At 44.1% G+C, this 19,253-nt stretch overlaps 1 protein-coding gene across 5 annotated transcripts; it reads right to left on the bottom strand.

Annotated features, from left to right (window-relative positions):
* Positions 1 to 437: 437 nt before the first annotated feature.
* jakmip3 (Janus kinase and microtubule interacting protein 3) lies at positions 438 to 18,624 on the bottom strand. Of its 5 annotated transcripts, none has more exons than XM_061027691.1 (24): positions 18,233 to 18,624; positions 17,652 to 17,854; positions 17,331 to 17,573; positions 16,401 to 16,640; positions 12,819 to 13,019; positions 8,556 to 8,669; positions 8,265 to 8,420; positions 7,693 to 7,830; positions 7,332 to 7,367; positions 6,596 to 6,667; positions 6,290 to 6,394; positions 5,800 to 5,928; positions 5,548 to 5,631; positions 4,933 to 4,995; positions 4,715 to 4,813; positions 4,518 to 4,616; positions 3,619 to 3,678; positions 3,154 to 3,219; positions 2,692 to 2,760; positions 2,319 to 2,396; positions 1,967 to 2,185; positions 1,226 to 1,291; positions 1,058 to 1,117; positions 438 to 578 (listed from the first exon to the last, which is right to left on the bottom strand). In XM_061027691.1, the coding sequence occupies exons 2-23, from the start codon at positions 17,784 to 17,786 to the stop codon at positions 1,067 to 1,069; spliced, it is 2,523 nt and encodes an 840-aa protein (XP_060883674.1). In that variant the 5' UTR covers positions 17,787 to 17,854; positions 18,233 to 18,624; the 3' UTR covers positions 438 to 578; positions 1,058 to 1,066. The 5 variants fall into 5 exon arrangements, with proteins under 5 accessions (XP_060883674.1, XP_060883675.1, XP_060883676.1 ...); XM_061027692.1 differs by having other exon boundaries at positions 3,625 to 3,678; XM_061027693.1 differs by having other exon boundaries at positions 8,274 to 8,420.
* Between the last annotated feature and the right edge of the window lie 629 nt (positions 18,625 to 19,253).

The following is a 19,253-nucleotide window of genomic DNA, read 5'->3' as shown; positions in this document are numbered from 1 at the left end:
AACTTATCCCCGAGCAGACAAGAAGGAGAAAACCAGATTCTGATGTTTCAACCAAACTGTCCCTCCAGCTCAAACGAGTCAGTTTATCCATTTACACCGCTTCAACACTGAAGTCCACCAGCGGAGTCGACTGTGCAAACTCAGCTAACTTAGCTAGCATTGATAAAACACAAGCTAGCCGAGCTGACGCTGTGTGAAGTTAGCACCATTTTAGCCCAGCAGGCCACGACGTGTTGGTTGGCTACATCTCAGGAGCAGCTAAAAGTAGCTAACGGGCTAGTTAGCATGGTACCCAGGTACAGTCTTCGCTTCTCTCAATGACAACGGTCATCTGTTGTGTTGCCATGGAAACCACTCTCTGGTCTTCATTCTACTTCTGTGACGGTGAACTTCCAGAGTCGGCCGAAGGCCTGGGTCTCCTCTGATTGGCCGACAGCAGCCAGAGGTGGGTCATAGGTCAGTCTGCTGCTGGTTTTTTTTAACCCTGAAACCTTCTAAGTCCTGTGATCCTTTGGTCTGATCCTGAAGGAGCCGGAGCGCCGGGATTTCAGCCGCTGGACTGTGGAGGCCTGTGGACTCTGGAACACACAACACATCATTAACACCTGTACTGTCAACACCTGTACCAAAACACCTGTACTGTCAACATCTGTACCAAAACACCTGTACTGTCAACATCTGTACCAAAGCACCTGTACTGTCAACATCTGTACTGTCAACATCTGTACCAAAACACCTGGACCAAAACACCTGTACTGTCAACACCTGTACTGTCAACATCTGTACTGTCAACACCTGTACCAAAACACCTGTACTGTCAACATCTGTACCAAAACACCTGGACCAAAACACCTGTACTGTCAACACCTGTACTGTCAAACACCTGTACTGTCAACACCTGAACCAAAACACCTGTATTTTTAACAGCTGTACCTGTCTGTACTTGGGTGAAACCCTGTGTACCTGGATTTCACTTGTACACAATAAATAATAATAAATAATAAACAACAACAACAGGTCTCGGTGTGCACAGTTACCTGAATCCTGTTTGACTCACCTGCTGTTGTTAGGACCACAGGATGAATGCCAAAGAGAAAAATAAAAACAGGAACAGAAACTGAAAGACAAAAGATTAAAGTGTCAGGTGGAGGTCATAAAAACAAGTGTAGATGTGTTGCCATGGTAATGGAGTGCAGTGATGACCCTATCAGTCCAGTAGAGTTACCTTCTCCTCCAGCTCTTTAATCTGTCGCTTCTGTGCTTCAATAAACTCCTCCAGGTCCTTGTTCCTCTGTTACACACACACACACACACACACACACACACACACACACACACACACACACACACACACACACACACACAACACACACGCACACACACACACAACACACACACACACACACACACACACACACACACACACACACACACACACACACACACACACACACACACACACACACACACACACACACACACACATACAAACAACACACACGCGCACACACACACACACACACACAACACACACACACACACACACACACACACACGCACACACGCAAACAACACACACAAGCCCATGCAAACACACAATTATAAATTAAACTGAAACAATTAAAGTATATTTGTATGTTTACATGTTTACCTGTTGTTTAAATGTTGTTTACCTGTTGTGTACATGTTTACCTGTTGTTTACATGTTGTTTACATGTTTACCTGTTGTTTACATGTTTACCTGTTGTTTTCATGTTTACCTGTTGTTTACATGTTGTTCACATGTTGTTTACATGTTTACTTGTTGTTTACATGTTGTTTACATGTTTATGTGTTGTTTTCATGTTTACCTGTTGTTTACATTTTACCTGTTGTTTTCATGTTTACTTGTTGTTTACATGTTGTTTACATGTTTACATGTTGTTTACATGTTGTTTACATGTTTACCTGTTGTTTACATATTTACCTGTTGCATGAGTTGCAGGAGGTCCATCCTCTCTCGGAGGATCTGGGCGTCTCTCTCTCTCAGCTCAAACATCAACGTTCGTTTCCATTGGTCCATTGCTCTCCTAAGCCCCTCCCTCTCATCCTCCGTCAGCGTTTCCGACAGGCGACCCTCCTCCATCTTAAGCCCCTCCTCCTGCTGCAGAGCTTCAAACAGCATGGCCTCCAGCTCCAGGATCCTCTGTGAGAAACGGGTTTTGATGTGATCACAAAAAGCACTTATTATTAATTATTCTTCTTCTTCTTATTATTATTAATTATTTCAAAAACCAAAACCGTGTTTCTTTTCCTTTTTGTTGTCTCCGCTCTCTGACCTTGTGTGCCTGATCCATCGACTGCTTCCTGTAGTCCAGCTCCTCGTCCAGGTAACCCTTCTGTTTACTGAAGCGGTCCTGAAACCAAACACAGGTACAACAGGTAAACAAGTCAACAACAACAACAGGTACACAAGATCCTAAATCCAACACTCAGAGGTCAGGGGTCACTATTAGAGGTTCAGGTGTGACTCTAACAAACACACTGAACAAAGCTGCAGTTTGTTTGTTTCAGTTCTACCTCAAACACTTTTTTCATCACTGATCTTTAAAAACATCCTAATCAAATAAACTCATAAAACACAAAAACATGAAACATAAGAGGAGGATGTTTCTGAGACTGTCATCCATCACTGCAGTGTTTTTGTTTTACCTTCTCACTCTCGATGTCCAACATCTTCTGCTGCAGAGCCGACTTGGTCACCTCGATGGACTCCAACCACTGAGCACACAGACAGGTCCAGATGGACAGACAGGAAGAGACAGACAGGAAGAGACAGACAGAGAGGTGCAGAGAGTCAGGGGGCGTGGACGGAGCGGGGGGGGGGGGGGGGGGGCGCTGAGCAGTGAGTCAGAGAACGTGATGGAGGACAGATTGTGATCAACTGCTAGGTGAGTATGTGGAGAAACGAGAGGCTACAGGAAGTGGTTTCAGCAGGAGCCGGCTGCTGCTGACTAGGTGGTAGGGGGTGACGGGTGGGGGGCTGTCATCAGGGTGTGGGTGGGGACAGCAGTCTGGGCGTCAGGGAGGTCTAGAGGAAGCTGTGGCTCTGAGCAGGTGTAATCAGGTTTATGTTCAGGAGTGTGTGCAGATGTGTTCAGGTGTGTCTGTTACCTTCTCTGCTAGAGTGAGCACAGTTCTGGCATGAATCACCACCACCTGCTCCTCATTGGACAGATTCTGCAGAGAACACGACAACAGGTCAACGACACTTCAACGACAACATCAACAACATGTGAACAATATGTCAACAACAACAGGTCGACAACACATCAACCAATAGCCAACAACAAGTCAACATGACGACGACACTTCAACAACATTTCAACAAAATGGTGTAAACAACATGTCAACAACACGTCAACATGTCAACATGTCAACAACAACAACACGTCAACAACACGTCAACAACACGTCAACATTATGTCAACAACATGTCAACAACACATCGACAACAACAACACGTCAACAACACGTCAACAACATGTCAACCACACGTCAACAACACGTCAACAACATGCACAGCAGTATTTAAACTTTATTTGAAACACAAACATGTACAAAAGAAATTGAACATACACTTACGGCGTTATCTCCCAGAATGTCGAGCTTCTTCATCAGCTCACTGATCACAATCTCCTGAGGAACAAACGTCACCGAACATCAACAGGAAGTCATGTCATCAATCAGACAGGTGTGCTCAGGTGAGTCTACAGGTGTGCTCAGGTGAGTCTACAGGTGTGCTCAGGTGAGTCTATAGGTGAGGCTACAGGTGTTTCACTCAGGTGAGTCTCAGATGTGCACAGGTGAGTCTACAGGCCTGTTACTCAAGTGGGTCTACAGGTGTGCACAGGTGAGTCTACAGGTGTGCTCAGGTGAGTCTACAGGTCTGTTACTCAGGTGAGTCTACAGGTTTCTAACTCAGGTGAGTCTACAGGTCTCTAACTCAGGTGAGGCCACAGGTGTGCTCAGGTGAGTCTACAGGTCTCTAACTCAGGTGAGTCTACAGGTCTCTAACTCAGGTGAGGCTACAGGTGTTTCACTCAGGTGAGGCTACAGGTGTTTCACTCAGGTGAGTCTACAGGTGTTTCACTCAGGTGAGTCTACAGGTCTCTAACTCAGGTGAGGCTACAGGTGTTTCACTCAGGTGAGGCTACAGGTGTTTCACTCAGGTGAGTCTACAGGTCTCTAACTCAGGTGAGTCTAGAGGTGTGCTCAGGTGAGTCTACAGGTCTCTAACTCAGGTGAGTCTACAGCTCTCTAACTCAGGTGAGGCTACAGGTGTTTCACTCAGGTGAGGCTACAGGTGTTTCACTCAGGTGAGTCTACAGGTCTCTAACTCAGGTGAGGCTACAGGTGTGCTCAGGTGAGTCTACAGGTGTTTCACTCAGGTGAGTCTACAGGTCTCTAACTCAGGTGAGTCTAGAGGTGTGCTCAGGTGAATCTCATGTGTTTCAGTCAGGTGTGCTGTTACTCACAGTGACTCCCTCGGCCTCGCAGTAGATCTGCAGAGGACTGAGGCCTTCTGGGAAAAGGTAATGATTGAAGCTAATGGCAGGTGAGCGTCTCTCCCTCTCCTACAATGGTTACCATGGAAACAGAGAGAAAGTCAGTGTTACTGTTTTGTCTCGTGACCGTTGTTGTTGTTATTTGTTTTATTTGTTATTTTTTTTACCTCAAGCTCTAAAATACGAAACTCCAGCAGCTCGTTCTGATCTCTGACATCCTGAATGTCATTTTTCAGACGCAGGTCTTCACCTTCCATCTGACGCACCTGAGCCGTAACACAGGTACACAGGTCAAAGGTTAACATGTACACAGAGTCAGAGTCAAGTTGTCATAGTGATAGTGTCGTTGTAGATGTTTATATAATCTAATAATAATTTAAAACACCTTCTCCACCAGCTCCTGATTCCTCTGATACAGCGCCTGCTTCTCCTCCACCCACTTCACATCCTGAGAGACAGACAGGTAAAGAGAGAGAGGTGGAGACAGACAGGTAGAGAGAGAGAGGTGGAGACAGACAGGTAGAGAGAGAGAGGTGGAGACAGACAGGAAGAGAGGTGGAGACAGACATGTAGAGAGAGAGAGGTGGAGACAGACAGGTAGAGAGAGAGAGAGAGGTGGAGACAGACAGGTAGAGAGAGAGAGGTGGAGACAGACAGGTAGAGAGAGAGAGAGGTGGAGACAGACAGAGATGGAAAGAGAGATACAGCTGATCAGCTGGGATTGTGATGTCACAGATAAGTCTCTCATGTAAACAAACAGTGTCATAAAATCATGGATGATGATGTCATAGTTTTAGTATCAACTCTGGACTCTGATTGTTTTTTTTTTCTGTGGATAATGATGTGGACGCTCTGTTCTACATTTCCTCGCTCACGTCAGCGTTTTAACCATGGACACAGATAATTGAAGAAATGCTGCACATGTTTATATAGCTACTGTGGTAACATAATTCTGTGTGTGTGTGTGTGTGTGTGTGTGTGTGTGTGTATGTGACGTTACCAGTCCTTGTTGTTTCAGAGCTGACTCCAAATCTGCAACTCTGCACTCATATCGACTGATTTCACTCAGCAGCTGCTCTCTGGTCTGAAACACAGAACACAACCATCAACCCGCTGCCTCGTCCTGTACACAGAACACAACCATCAACCCGCTGCCTCGTCCTGTACACAGAACACAACCATCAACCCGCTGCCTCGTCCTGTACACAGAACACAACCATCAACCCGCTGCCTTGCTCAGAGGCAGGCTCACTTTGATCTCCTTCTCGGGGTCGTAGTTCCCTCCGCTCGTCTCCGTCAGCAGGGCGTACGCTCGCTGCAGTGCCTGATACTCCTGAGTCAGCTGGCGGTAACGGAGCTCCCCGTCCTCACGCACACACACCTGAGACACACAAACAAGTCAGACCAGTAAAGGCGCGCATACACTGTACGACTGTATGAAAGCCATGGTGGAATGTCAACACATCTTGATGTTAAAGGAGGGTGAAGACACAGCAAACAGGCAGGCTGCTGTTGCCATGGTTATTTCAGATGCTCGCGGCTCTGCTCTCACTGTTTGAGTGTGTGCAGTCGTACAACCAAAGCATAGCGTTAGCTTCCAACATAAATATCAATTTCTACAATAATGACACAGTCTAAACACTGGAGAAGTGAACTGTGTAGTCTTTGCATTATAACCTATTTGTGTGGATCGCGATTGTGTGCGTTTGTGTGCGTTTGTGTGTGTGTGTGTGTGTGTGTACCTCCTCCGGTTCAGTATCTGGAGTTCTGTCAGTGTGAAATGAAAGAGACGATCCATCAGAGTCCATCGAGGCTTCCTCATCATAACCATAGAACGTCTCAATGACCTACACACACACAAAACACATAAACACACACACACACACACACACACACGCACACACACAGTAAACAGCAGTGTCGTAGCCTCCAGCACACACACCTCGGGTCTAACAATAAGGTACTCACAGTAGGTTACTCATCAAATCACAAATACTAGTATTTCATATCATATTGTCTATAGTAGTAAAAGCAGCTGTTGTTCTCACCCTGCAGGCTCGGATGGTTCGTTTCCTCCTCACAGAGTCCTGCCGTCTGTATCTCAACAACATGTCTCTCTCCTGAGCAACACAGCAACACCAGTAAACATCAGATTCATAATATTTACAGCACTATATTCATCAGACAGTTATAAAACTTTACGATTCTACTTTATCTTCAGGTGGATTCATGTTACATGACTTTGTTTGTGTTGTAGAGTGATGTGAGTGTGTGACTGTGTCTCTGTTAGCTGTGTGTCTCTGTTAGCTGTGTGTCTCTGTTAGCTTGTGTGTCTCTGTTAGCTGTGTGTCTCTGTTAGCTTAGTGTCTCTGTTAGCTGTGTGACTCTGTTAGCTGTGTGTCTCTGTTAGCTGTGTGTCTCTGTTAGCTTAGTGTCTCTGTTAGCTGTGTGACTCTGTTAGCTGTGTGTCTTTGTTAGCTTAGTGTCTCTGTTAGCTGTGTGACTCTGTTAGCTGTGTGTCTTTGTTAGCTTAGTGTCTCTGTTAGCTGTGTGTCTCTGTTAGCTGTGTGTCTCTGTTAGCTGTGTGTCTCTGTTAGCTTAGTGTCTCTGTTAGCTGTGTGTCTCTGTTAGCTCTGTGTTTGGTCTCCTCCCACTATTTCTGGTATTCCTGCACACACTGTTTGCTGTTACGTATCACACCGATGGACGAACTGATCAAAGTACAGAGTAAAAAACAAAGTAGGCTCATGACAGCAGTGGGAGTACAGCTGATTAAATACTTACAATAACATTCTTCACATAACCGGCCGTCTCAAGAGCCTGAAAGCACAAACCGTTTTACTTTAACTTCACTTTCTTTACTCGAATCAAGTAGCCTAATCCTCCTGCTATTTTAGATTTAGCAATTCAGAAACCATTTCAATGATATGCTTTTGTAGTAGACGTACTGCATTCATTAAAGTATCTGAAGTCGTAGCTTTATTAGTAGAAGTGTTAGCAATATTTAGAGTGGTGTTAGCAGTAGGCTACATGTAGCACTGCAGTAATTGAAGAAGTATTTGCAGTATCGTTGCAGTGTTTGAAGTATTTGCAGTATCGTTGCAGTGTTTGAAGTATTTGCAGTATTTCCTCGCGGTGTTTGCACCTTGGAAAGGTCTTCGATGATGTGTTGCTGCTCCAGGACTTGTAAGCGCAGAAACTCCATCTCGCTGTCGTCCTGGCTGTAACCATGGTAACTGGAGGAGTGGCTGCGATCCAGGTCGTTCAGAGAGCTCGGCCTCCTCTGTGAAACATCAAACACACCTGAGGTCACATGACAGTGATGTCACTTCCTGTCTGCAGAACTCTAGAGGTTTCAAAATGGACAAAATAGGCTGAGTTCAGAACAGCTGGATTGATGACATCACACTGCTGTATGATGATGTCATAGTCCTGTATGATGATACCACTGATTGTGAGTACTGTTATTAAAGAACACAATCATAATTTCATAAGTCTCACATATAATCAAATATATAATAAAATGTCAAATGAAATAATTCAATTTAGAATTCAGTATAACATTATTTCTTTCATTAGTTCTTTATTTAAACAGACTGACCCTACAGGTGAACTGGTCCTGGTCTGCAGGTTTACAGGTTATACTGGGACTGACCCAGCTCTCAGACTGTGTTGTTAGGTGTGTTATGGATACAAGAGTACAGGGTTTCAGGTTACCATAGTTACCATCTCCATGTTCTCCTGGGTGACGAAGCGTAGCTTGTTGTCGAGGCGACGCAGAGCGAGAGCGAGCTCCTCGTTCTTCCGGCTCAGGCGCTTGTTTTTATCGAGGAGAGGAAGAAACTGGGACTCCGCCTCCCGCAGGCGCTTCAGCTGCACCGGGAAGACACAACACAGAAAGTACGCAAATTACAAATACACAAAATCCTACAAATGTGCAAAAAAAATACTTATCACCGTTTAATGGTCAGGGTTAGAATCCCGGGTTAGGTGTGTGTTTGTGTGTACCAGCTCGTTGCGTTCTTCAGACAGCAGAGCGTTTCGATCCTCCAACTTCCTGACGACCGAACTGAGCTCGGCGATCTTCAGCTGAAACCTGCGAGTGTCCCGATCCTCCTGAGTCTGTGACACACGACGACACAGACACACACACACACATATACACACAAAAAAATGTCTACAGGACGTGTGGGGACAAAATCACTAAAGGGGTATAAAGAGCATCTCTAGGTAAGATTGCAAACGAGAAAAAAACATGCTATATTATGGGTGATTTCAATATCAACCTCCTAAATAGCCAATCATCACAATTTATTGACCATCTTAATGCCTTGTCTTTTGTCCCTTTTATAACCAAAGCAACAAGAATTACTGCTAATAATGAAACTCTGATTGATAATATATTTACAAATTCCACTTGTGTCTCTGGGACTCCTGGTATTTTTTGCTGTGACTTATCTGACCATCTTCCTTCCTTTATTTTGAACCCTCAATTGCCAAAGGTACTCTTGTTAATGAGTTGGTTCTCAGAAATTTTAGTAACAGAAATATTAATAAATTTATTGACAGACTGTCTGCAGTCAGTTGGTCTGTGGTTGAAGATGAACATGACACTCAACTTGGGTATAACATCTTCCATGCTATATTTTTTAAGATCTTTGATGAGACTTTTCCATTTCAAAGAAGAAAAAAGTCCACCAACCCAAGCAAAACCTGGTTAACAAACAGCTTAAAGCGTTCTATTGCCAAGAAGAATAAACTGTATCAGGACTACCTTACTAATCCCTCACCCCTGTTTTTGAAACACTACAAAACATACAGAAATAAATTGAATCACTTACTGCGGTCATCTAAACGTAAGTTCTACAAAAATAAATTTTGTGATTATCAGAAAGATATTAAAACTACATGGAAGATCATTAATGAAATTATTAATAAAAATACTGTCAACGCTAATGTTCAAAGTGAATTCAAAGGGGATGACAAAATTATTACTGATTCTTTTGAAATAGGCCAATGAATTTAATAATTGTTTTGTGAATATTGGTCCTTCGCTTGCAGACAAAATGTCACAGATTTCATTATCTATCTCTGGTATTAAGAGACCCTCCTCTTCCTTTGTATTATCTCCCATCACTGAGTCTGAGCTTGTGGATGTCGTTAACAAACTCAAATCAACTGCTCCAGGTCATGATGAGCTGAAATCTTCAATCTTTAAAAAATGCATTCCATACATAACCAAACCAATCCTTCATATTTTTAATCTTTCTCTTGAAACTGGTGTATTTCCCAATCAATTAAAATGGGCTAAAGTCATTCCCCTCCTCAAAGCAGATGATCCATCCCTATTTTCCAATTACAGACCGATATCAATCAATCAATCAACTTTTATTTGTATAGCGTCAACTCATAACAAGGATATCTATCCTTCCATGCTTTTCTAAAGTTCTGGAAAAACTAGTCTACATCCGCTTGTTTAAATATTTTAATGACAATAATATTCTTTATACACATCATTATGGATTCAGAGAAAAACATTCAACTTAGATGGCCCTGACCCAACTCTTTGACAACATTACTAAATCTCTTGACAATAAGGAAATCACTCTCGGTGTGTTCATTGACTTATCAAAAGCATTTGATACAGTCAACCATGATATTCTAATGCAGAAACTTTCTCATTATGGTTTAAGTGGTAGAGATCTGTTATGGTTCAAAAGTTACTTGTCAGTAAGAAAGCAATTTGTAACCTGGAATAATATTTCATCTGATTACAGTTTAATTTCTTGTGGGGTGCCACAAGGGTCGATCCTTGGTCCTTTACTCTTTCTTATTTATATTAATGATCTGTATTTGATCTCAAAGAAAGCATTTTTAATCTTGTTTGCTGATGATTCCAATATTTTTCTATCTGGTAGTGATGGGCAAAGATTGGTGTCCGAAATGAACAGTGAATTAAGTAAAGTTGACACCTGGTTTAAGGCAAACTATTATCACTCAATACAAAAAAAGCTCATACATGTTATTTATACCCAGAAACCTACAGACCAAATTTACTTTCCCCAATGTATATATTGCCAATAATATCTTAGAAAGGGTAACTGTTACTAAATTTCTTGGAATTCTCATAGATGAAAATCTCACCTGGAAAAATCATATAACACTTATCTCAGGCAAAATAGCAAAAAATATTGGAGTCATCAGAAGAATAATGCATCTGTTATCAAGAAAAATCCTTCTTAATTTATATTACACTATGATCTATCCATACATCTCATACTGTAACACTGTTTGGGCTAGCACCTTCAAAAGCAACCTCAACTGCACTTTTTCTCTGCAAAAGCGGTTCATCAAAATGATCACTTTCTCCAACAGATTTAGCAGCTCTACTCCTTTGTTCCAGTCACTACGAATTCTCCCCATCTTCCACCTAAACCAGTTTCAGTTATGTATTTTTGTTTTCCAATCAGTCGACAACTTACTCCCCGTCTGTTTTCAAGATATATTTCAATTCAATTCTCAAATCCATCTTTACAACACAAGGTCAGCCAGCTTACTTCATTCTGCATTTTTCAGGACATCGTTTTCTCAATTCTCCATCAGATTCAGAGGACCTCATTGTTGGAACAATTTACCCAATCATATTAGAAACAGCACCAGCCTCAACTTATTTAAAAAACAAACCATTCATTTCCTGCTTGGCCAGTTAACCAACGCGCCATCATAATCATTCTCTGCCATAAGAGCTTATTTTCCTTTTCCCCCTCTTCTTTAATTTGTCTCTTTCTTGTTTTGCTTTCTTTTACACCTTATTGAGTTTGTGTTCTTGTTAGCTTTATTGTTTTTGTTTGGACTACATTAATAATATGTCTCTGTGTTACATGTTTCTCTTTAGGAGGGCCACTCGACGAGCCCCTCTGGGTTTATTTGGCTCCTCCAGCACATTTCTTTCAAAATGTAGTTTGTTAATTAACTAATCATTATGTACTGTCTGTTTTTTCCATTGATCTATTATGTTTATGTTTTTTTTTTGTGCAATAAATAGAAAAAAAAAAAAAGAGCATTTCACCAACAGCTGTCCAATGACAGAGCTTCACAGACGGTCAATGATGTGTTGTGTTATGAACAACAGAAGTACCATATGTACTCTGGATCATGTTTAGCATAAGCAGCAGTGCTACATAGTTATAATAGACAAAGTAAGAGTGCCGGTCGTTTCAAAAGAAGTGCAGTGGTCGTTGTAGTGTGGCTGCTCTCCATTATCTTAAAACATCAAATTCTTATTGTGTCAAATCACAAGTTTAGCTTTTTGTGGCAGTGATGGAAGTGATGGAGGTCATAGAGTGATGGAGGTGACAGAGGTCAGGTTATAGAGGTGATGGAGGTCACAAACTTTTTAAACTTGAAGGTTTGAAACTTGAAGGTTCAACAAAAGCACACACCTGTACAGGATGATTACAGTCAGAACGAGGAGGAATCTACAAAATGTACATGAAGAAGATCCAAGCAAATACAGCATCACCTGAGTCAGAGTCAGGAAACACCTGAGCAGTCTCCTGTCAACTGTGCTAATATTCAACTGATCTTTACGTTGTTTTAGGAATCTTTGACAGACAGAGACAGAGAGACAGGAAGTGTTTGGAGAGAGAGAGAGAGAGAGGGTGGGCGACATGCCTTAACCAGCATCAGGACAGGGAGTCGAACCTGGGACAGGTGTGACGAGGACTATGAGCTCTGAACATGAGGCACCTGACCTACTGACCAAGGCAAACCAGCACCACACCTTCAAGGGCTTCATCTTTAAAAATCAAACAGAACTGCTGCAGAACGCGGAAAGATAATGTTTATCTTTTTAGAAAAAACAACACGTGATGTTTACATTTTTGGTGGTACAGAAACAGCTCAAAGTTTCAGCTCACATGTAGAGATGCTGCAGAGATGGTCTTATTAATTCTGACCACCAGGGGGCAGTATACACTTTCTGTTCTCTAATGCAACTGTGAGCAGAAGAAGAAACTCTGTCTGCTGAACGACTCCATAAATGAGAGGATTATGGGAAACGGAGGAGAAGAGGATCCATCTTTGTGATGACGTTCTGAGTGTTTGGATGGTTTAGATTAGTCAAGCATTGGTCACATGATTGATGATGTCATTATGACTCTGCAGAAGGCGGAGCTTGAGATGGGATGCCATGGATAAAACTCAGATGTCAAACAGTGACAGGAAGTAGATTTAAATCATGCAGAGCAAGCAGGAGGAGGCGGGGCTTACAATGTGAGCAGAAGTGTTAGGGGCGGGGTTAGGGCCTTGGCCAGGAGGGGTAAGCCCCGCCCTCTGGGCGTCTCTCAGGACTGCGATTTGCTGCTCGGCAGCCTGAGTCTGCAGCTGGAGGCGGTGGGCGTGGCCAGCCTGAAGGCCGAGGGCTTTATCCAAAACACTGACCGCTCTGTCCTTCAGCTTTATCTCATCCATCTGAAGGGAGACAGACAGGTGGGCAGAGACAGACAGGTAGGGAAAGATAGACAGGTGGGGAGAGACAGACAGGTAGGGAAGGACAGACAGGTAGGTAGGGACACATGGTCCAGAGAGACAGACAGGTACATAGAGAGTAAGAAAAGTGAAGGACAGAGAGACAGGTTGGAGAGGGAACAGAGGTGAGGTTATATGTGGGGCGGGGTTAGACACACAGGTAAGGGGGCGGGGCAGTCAGACAGGTAAGGGGCGGAGTTAGGCAGACATGTTAGGTTTCGGGGTTAGACACACAGGTAAGAGGCGGGGTCAGAAGGATCAGTTTCAGTTTTTGAATGTTAAACAGGTGAAGATGAACCTGCAGCTCAGGTGAGTCTGTTTCTTCCTCCCCTCGTCAGTTTATTTTTTCTGTTTTTATTTAATCTGCAATAAAATCTCCCTGAATGACATCATGAGGCGGGTCTTAAGCATCTTGACAAACCGTGAAATCAAGCCCGCCCGACCAAAATCTATTTTTTGTTCCAGGCTGTAAAAAAAACAGCATTTTTTTGAATGGAGTTTGAATGTGACTTTCATGTCTCTTGGAGCCGGCCTCAAGTGGACACATGAGGAAGTGCAGCCAAGGTTTCTGCTTGTACCTGAGGTAAACCTACCTGAACCAAACTTTAATTAATCAAAGAAGGAGACCTGAGCTAAGGAGCAGACCAGAACCACATAGATCCAAATAACAAGACACATTCTGGGATCAATCTGAGTTGACATAGAACATGTTCACCAGGCCGACCACGGTGAGCTAGCTGAGCTGAAGCGCTCTATAATCTGAGCAGAAATATTCCTGTTGCAGAGTCATAGGTTTGTTTTTGTTTTTCTGGAGAAATGAAGAACGTCTCTGTTCCATTACAACATTATAGAATGTTCTTACCATGGTAACTAAATTATTCTCTATCTAAAAAAGAGGTGTAAATGTCCACTAATTCATGATAATGAAAACATTAAAGCTTCATACAGTTACCTCAATGATTGAGTCATTATGGTATGAAAATTCAGTGTGCGTTGTGTAGATTCATTGTGTGTTATTGTGTTGCTGTACCAGTCTGTGTCTGACTCCGTCTGTTCTTTGTGAGCCTCTCAGTCTCGTTGTTTTGTGTTCATAAAGATTCATTCATTCTTCAGTGTGGAGAAAATAAACGTCTGTTTCTGTGTTTCAAGCATAAACATCTTCCTTAACAACTCAAACCAAAGAGCTTCAATCTTAAACTGTAAATGTGACAAATACAAGGTGTAAACGAGAAAATAAAATCTTGATAACACTACAATGATGCAACAAAAAAAAAATCAGTTTATTAAACCATTTTCATGTCCCAGCTGCTCAGAGTCTAACCTTTGTGTACTCTGGTTTGTGTTAAAGAATGTTGAAAATTGTCCAGTGTCTTTTTCAAAACTGATTTTAATCAACTTCCAGTTTTTTTGTTCAGTCATAAAACAAAACAAATTCTAAATATGTGAGTCATTTTTCAAACTTTACACAGGAAGCTGCAGGCGGAAACAGGAAGTCCACATGTCAAGAAAGTTTATGGACAAAAAATATATTTTTTTACATCAGAGCAATGAACAACTCCACAGTCTGAACGGACGACTCTACAGTCTAAACGAACGACTCTACAGTCTAAACGAACGACTCTACAGTCTGAACGGACGACTCTACAGACGACTCTACAGTCTGAACTGACGACTCTACAGTCTGAACGGACGACTCTACAGTCTAAACGAACGACTCTACAGACGACTCTACAGTCTGAACTGACGACTCTACAGACTGAACGGACGACTCTACAGACTGAACGGAAGACTCTACAGTCTGAACGGACGACTCTACAGACGACTCTACAGTCTGAACTGACGACTCTACAGACAACTCTACAGTCTGAACGGACGACTCTACAGACGACTCTACAGTCTGAACTGACGACTCTACAGACGACTCTACAGTCTGAACTGACGACTCTACAGTCTGAACGGACGACTCTACAGACGACTCTACAGTCTAAACGAACGACTCTACAGACGACTCTACAGTCTGAACTGACGACTCTACAGACGACTCTACAGTCTGAACTGACGACTCTACAGACGACTCTACAGTCTGAACGGACGACTCTACAGACGACTCTACAGTCTGAACTGACGACTCTACAGACGACTCTACAGTCTGAACTGACGACTCTACAGACGACTCTACAGTCTGAACGGACGACTCTACAGACGACTCTACAGTCTAAACGAACGACTCTACAGACGACTCTACAGTCTGAACTGACGACTCTACAGACGACTCCACAGTCTGAACTGATGACTCTACAGACGACTCCACAGTCTGAACGGACGACTCTACAGACGACTCTACAGTCTGAACTGACGACTCTACAGACGACTCCACAGTCTGAACTGACGACTCTACAGACGACTCCACAGTCTGAACGGACGACTCTACAGACGACTCTACAGTCTGAACTGACGACTCTACAGACGACTCCACAGTCTGAACGGACGACTCTACAGACGACTCCACAGTCTGAACGGACGACTCTACAGACGACTCTACAGTCTGAACTGACGACTCTACAGACGACTCTACAGACTGAACGGAAGACTCTACAGACGACTCTACAGTCTGAACTGATGACTGTACAGACGACTCTACAGTCTGAAAGGACGACTCTACAGACTGAACGGACGACTCTACAGTCTGAAAGGACGACTCTACAGACTGAACGGACGACTCTACAGACTGAAAGGACGACTCTACAGACTGAACGGACGACTCTACAGTCTGAAAGGACGACTCTACAGACTGAACGGACGACTCTACAGACTGAACGGACGACTCTACAGTCTGAAAGGACGACTCTACAGACTGAACGGACGACTCTACAGTCTGAAAGGACGACTCTACAGTCTGAAAGGACAACTCTACAGTCTGAAAGGACGACTCTACAGACGACTCTACAGTCTGAACTGACGACTCTACAGACTGAACGGAAGACTGAACGGAAGACTCTACAGTCTGAACGGACGACTCTACAGACTGAACGGACGACTACAGACTGAACGGACGACTCTACAGACTGAACGGACGACTCTACAGACTGAACGGACGACTCTACAGTCTGAAAGGACGACTACAGACTGAACGGACGACTCTACAGACTGAACGGACGACTCTACAGACTGAACGGACGACTCTACAGTCTGAAAGGACGACTCTACAGTCTGAACGGACGACTCTACAGACTGCTGCTTACGTGATGCAAAAAAGTAACAACAGACATGTTTGCTGTGTGTGTGTGTGTGTGTGTGCATGCGTGTGTGTGTGTGTGTTCGTACCAGTCGGCGTATCTCTCTCTCACAGTCTCTCTTGGTTCGGTTCAGCTCCTCCTGGTGTTGGTGATGAGCAGATCGGAGCTCGGCTGCTCTGGCCTGGCTGGCCTGTTGAGCAGCTGTCAGAGCTTCCTCAGCACTCCGCTTTGCTCCTCGCAGCTCCTGCCCCTCCTGCTGGAGGCGACAGCGCTCTGCCTCCCAGCTCCGCCTCGCCTCCTCCACCTCTGCTAGTAAAGCGCTCCTCACCTGAACAACCACAGAACACAGTGTCACCTGAGGGAGAGGGGACTTAATTACCCCTCACACCTGAGGATGTGCAGCCTAATACCCCAATGGACCTGATGGGAAAGAGTTTAATTACCCCTCAACACCTGAGGAGGAGGGGCTTAATTAACCCTCACACCTGAGGAGAAAGAGCTTAATTACCCCTCACACCTGATGATGTGTAGCCTAATACCCCAACGGACCTGAGGAGAAAGAGCTTAATTACCCCTCAACACCTGAGGAGGAGGGGCTTAATTAACCCTCACACCTGAGGAGGAGGGCCTTAATTAACCCTCACACCTGAGGAGGAGAAGCTTAATTACCTCTCAACACCTGAAGAGAAAGAGCTTAATTATCCCTCAACACCTGAGGAGGAGGAGCTTAATTACCCCTCTCACCTGAAGAGGAGGGGCTAATTAACCCTGACACCTGAGGAGGAGGAGCTTAATTACCTCTCAACACCTGAGGAGAAAGAGCTTAATTATCCCTCAACACCTGAGGAGGAGGAGCTTAATTACCCCTCTCACCTGAAGAGGAGGGGCTAATTAACCCTGACACCTGAGGAGGAGGAGCTTAATTAACCCTCACACCTGAGGAGGAGGGGCTTAATAGCCTTCACACCTGAGGAGGAGGGGCTTAATTACCCCTCACACCTGGGGGGTGGTGGCTCACCTTGTCGGTGGATCCGTCTCTCAGCGTCAGCACGAGTCCGTTCAGACGTTGTATCTCGCCGTCTTTGATCTTGATGACTCTCATTAGCTCCATCTCGTGTTGCCGAAGTAACGTCTCCCTGGTTATGGCGAGCTCCTTCTGCTTCTCCTCGTGGAGTTTGGTCTTCAGCTCCGTCACGGCGACGGTCGCTCGGTGATGCTCCGCCTTCAACTCCTGGCTCTTCTCTCTCTCCAGGCGGCTCACCTGAGGACACGCAGGACTCTGAGTACAGCAGAGCTTCTTTAAACAGACACAAATAGGAATGGGATTTGTAGTTCTTACCTTGTTTTTCTCTTGTTGTAGTTCTATTTGGATATCTGTCAGTTTGGCTCTTAGCTCCTCATTGGCTGCTTGAAGGGTTGCCATGGCATCAGGTCGCTCCCCCTTTCCCCGTGCCCCCGCCCCTCGCTTTGACATCACCTCCACCTGCAGGCTCCGCCCCTTAATGACCTGTCTGTCGATCAGAGGGTGGACTACATCCGGACCTGTCAGAGATACAGACACAATGTAAACAAAAAACATGGTAGAAGAAGAGTGACCATCGTCTTCATCACCGTGTTCATCATCAGAACTTCATCTTCCGGTTGTCATGACAGTAATGATCGTGAAGATAGTAAGTAGTGTGATTATTAGTATCCAGGCTTTGGAGGGTTAGTAGTTAGTTGGTGAGTTAGTTGGTAACTTCCTGATCACCTGAAACACGATGACACGTGAAACACACAGGTAACCAACATTAACCAACAGCCGTACATGCAAACACCATCCAACATGCAGCACACACACAAACACACACACAGACACACACCCACATTTGGCCTTACTGAACACACACACACACACACACACAGATGTAGATCACTCACCGTCCAATAGAAAGCTTTGGACACTGCATCGCTTTGTGTGTTAGTGTGTGTGTGTCTATGTGTGTGTCTGTAGGCTAGCCTCTTCTCCTAAGCATGCTAACCAGTTAGCCTCACTGCAGCTCACTGAGTGTGTGTGTGTGTGTTTGTGTGTGTGTGTGTGTGAGTGTGTGTGTGTGTGATGACAGCCTCAGCCTCCACCTGTCTCACTGCCTCTCTCTCTCTGATTACCTGTCTCTCTCTCTCTCCCAGTGTGTGTGTGTATGTGTGTGTGTCAGCAGTTAGCTGCTGTCAGTATGTGTGTGTAAGTTTGTGTATGTGTGATTCGTTGCTGTTAGCATCTCTGCAGCCTCTACTACCGTCATCCTCCTCCTCCTCTTCCTCCTCCCAGCATCCTTCAGTGTGACACAGAGCTGCAGCACAGAGCTCCACCGCCATCTGCTGGACGCTCCCTGTCATTACACCTTTACATTAAATCATTATTAACACCTTTATCACCATTGTAATTATAATTATATCATCATCATCCTCACTATTACCACCATTATGATTATTATCAAACTTTAATCATACCTTAAAACCTCTCAGACAGGTGAGTTTAAGTTGTTCACATGATGAATAAAATAAATAAATAAACTCTAATAATAAATAATAATGTTTATTTAATAGGTAAATAATATGTATGAATATCTGTAATCAATTTAAATTCTCAAATGTAAAGATAAAAACTGACCTGAGATCATATGACGTCACACTATCACCTGATTCATACATCTGTACGAATCACCAGAGCTCAGGTGAGGATGGATTATGGGTTTTGTAGTCCATCAGATGTTGTAGTTTGATGTTGATGCCCCCCTCATCGTGTTACAGCAGAGGATCAGAAACAGCTGCAGTGATCTCACTCAGCCCCCAGGTGTCAGTATGCACCTGGATTCAAACCCCCCCCCCCCACACCCCCAGCACGAGCAGACAGGAAGTGCAAGGAGGAGATGAAAGCTGCCTCCTGATGTTTGACAACTTC

The sequence above is a fragment of the Labrus mixtus genome, chromosome 21 (assembly GCF_963584025.1).
Source record: "Labrus mixtus chromosome 21, fLabMix1.1, whole genome shotgun sequence".
Classification (NCBI taxonomy): Eukaryota; Metazoa; Chordata; class Actinopteri; order Labriformes; family Labridae; genus Labrus; species Labrus mixtus.
This window is presented reverse-complemented; position numbering and strand designations above follow the sequence as displayed.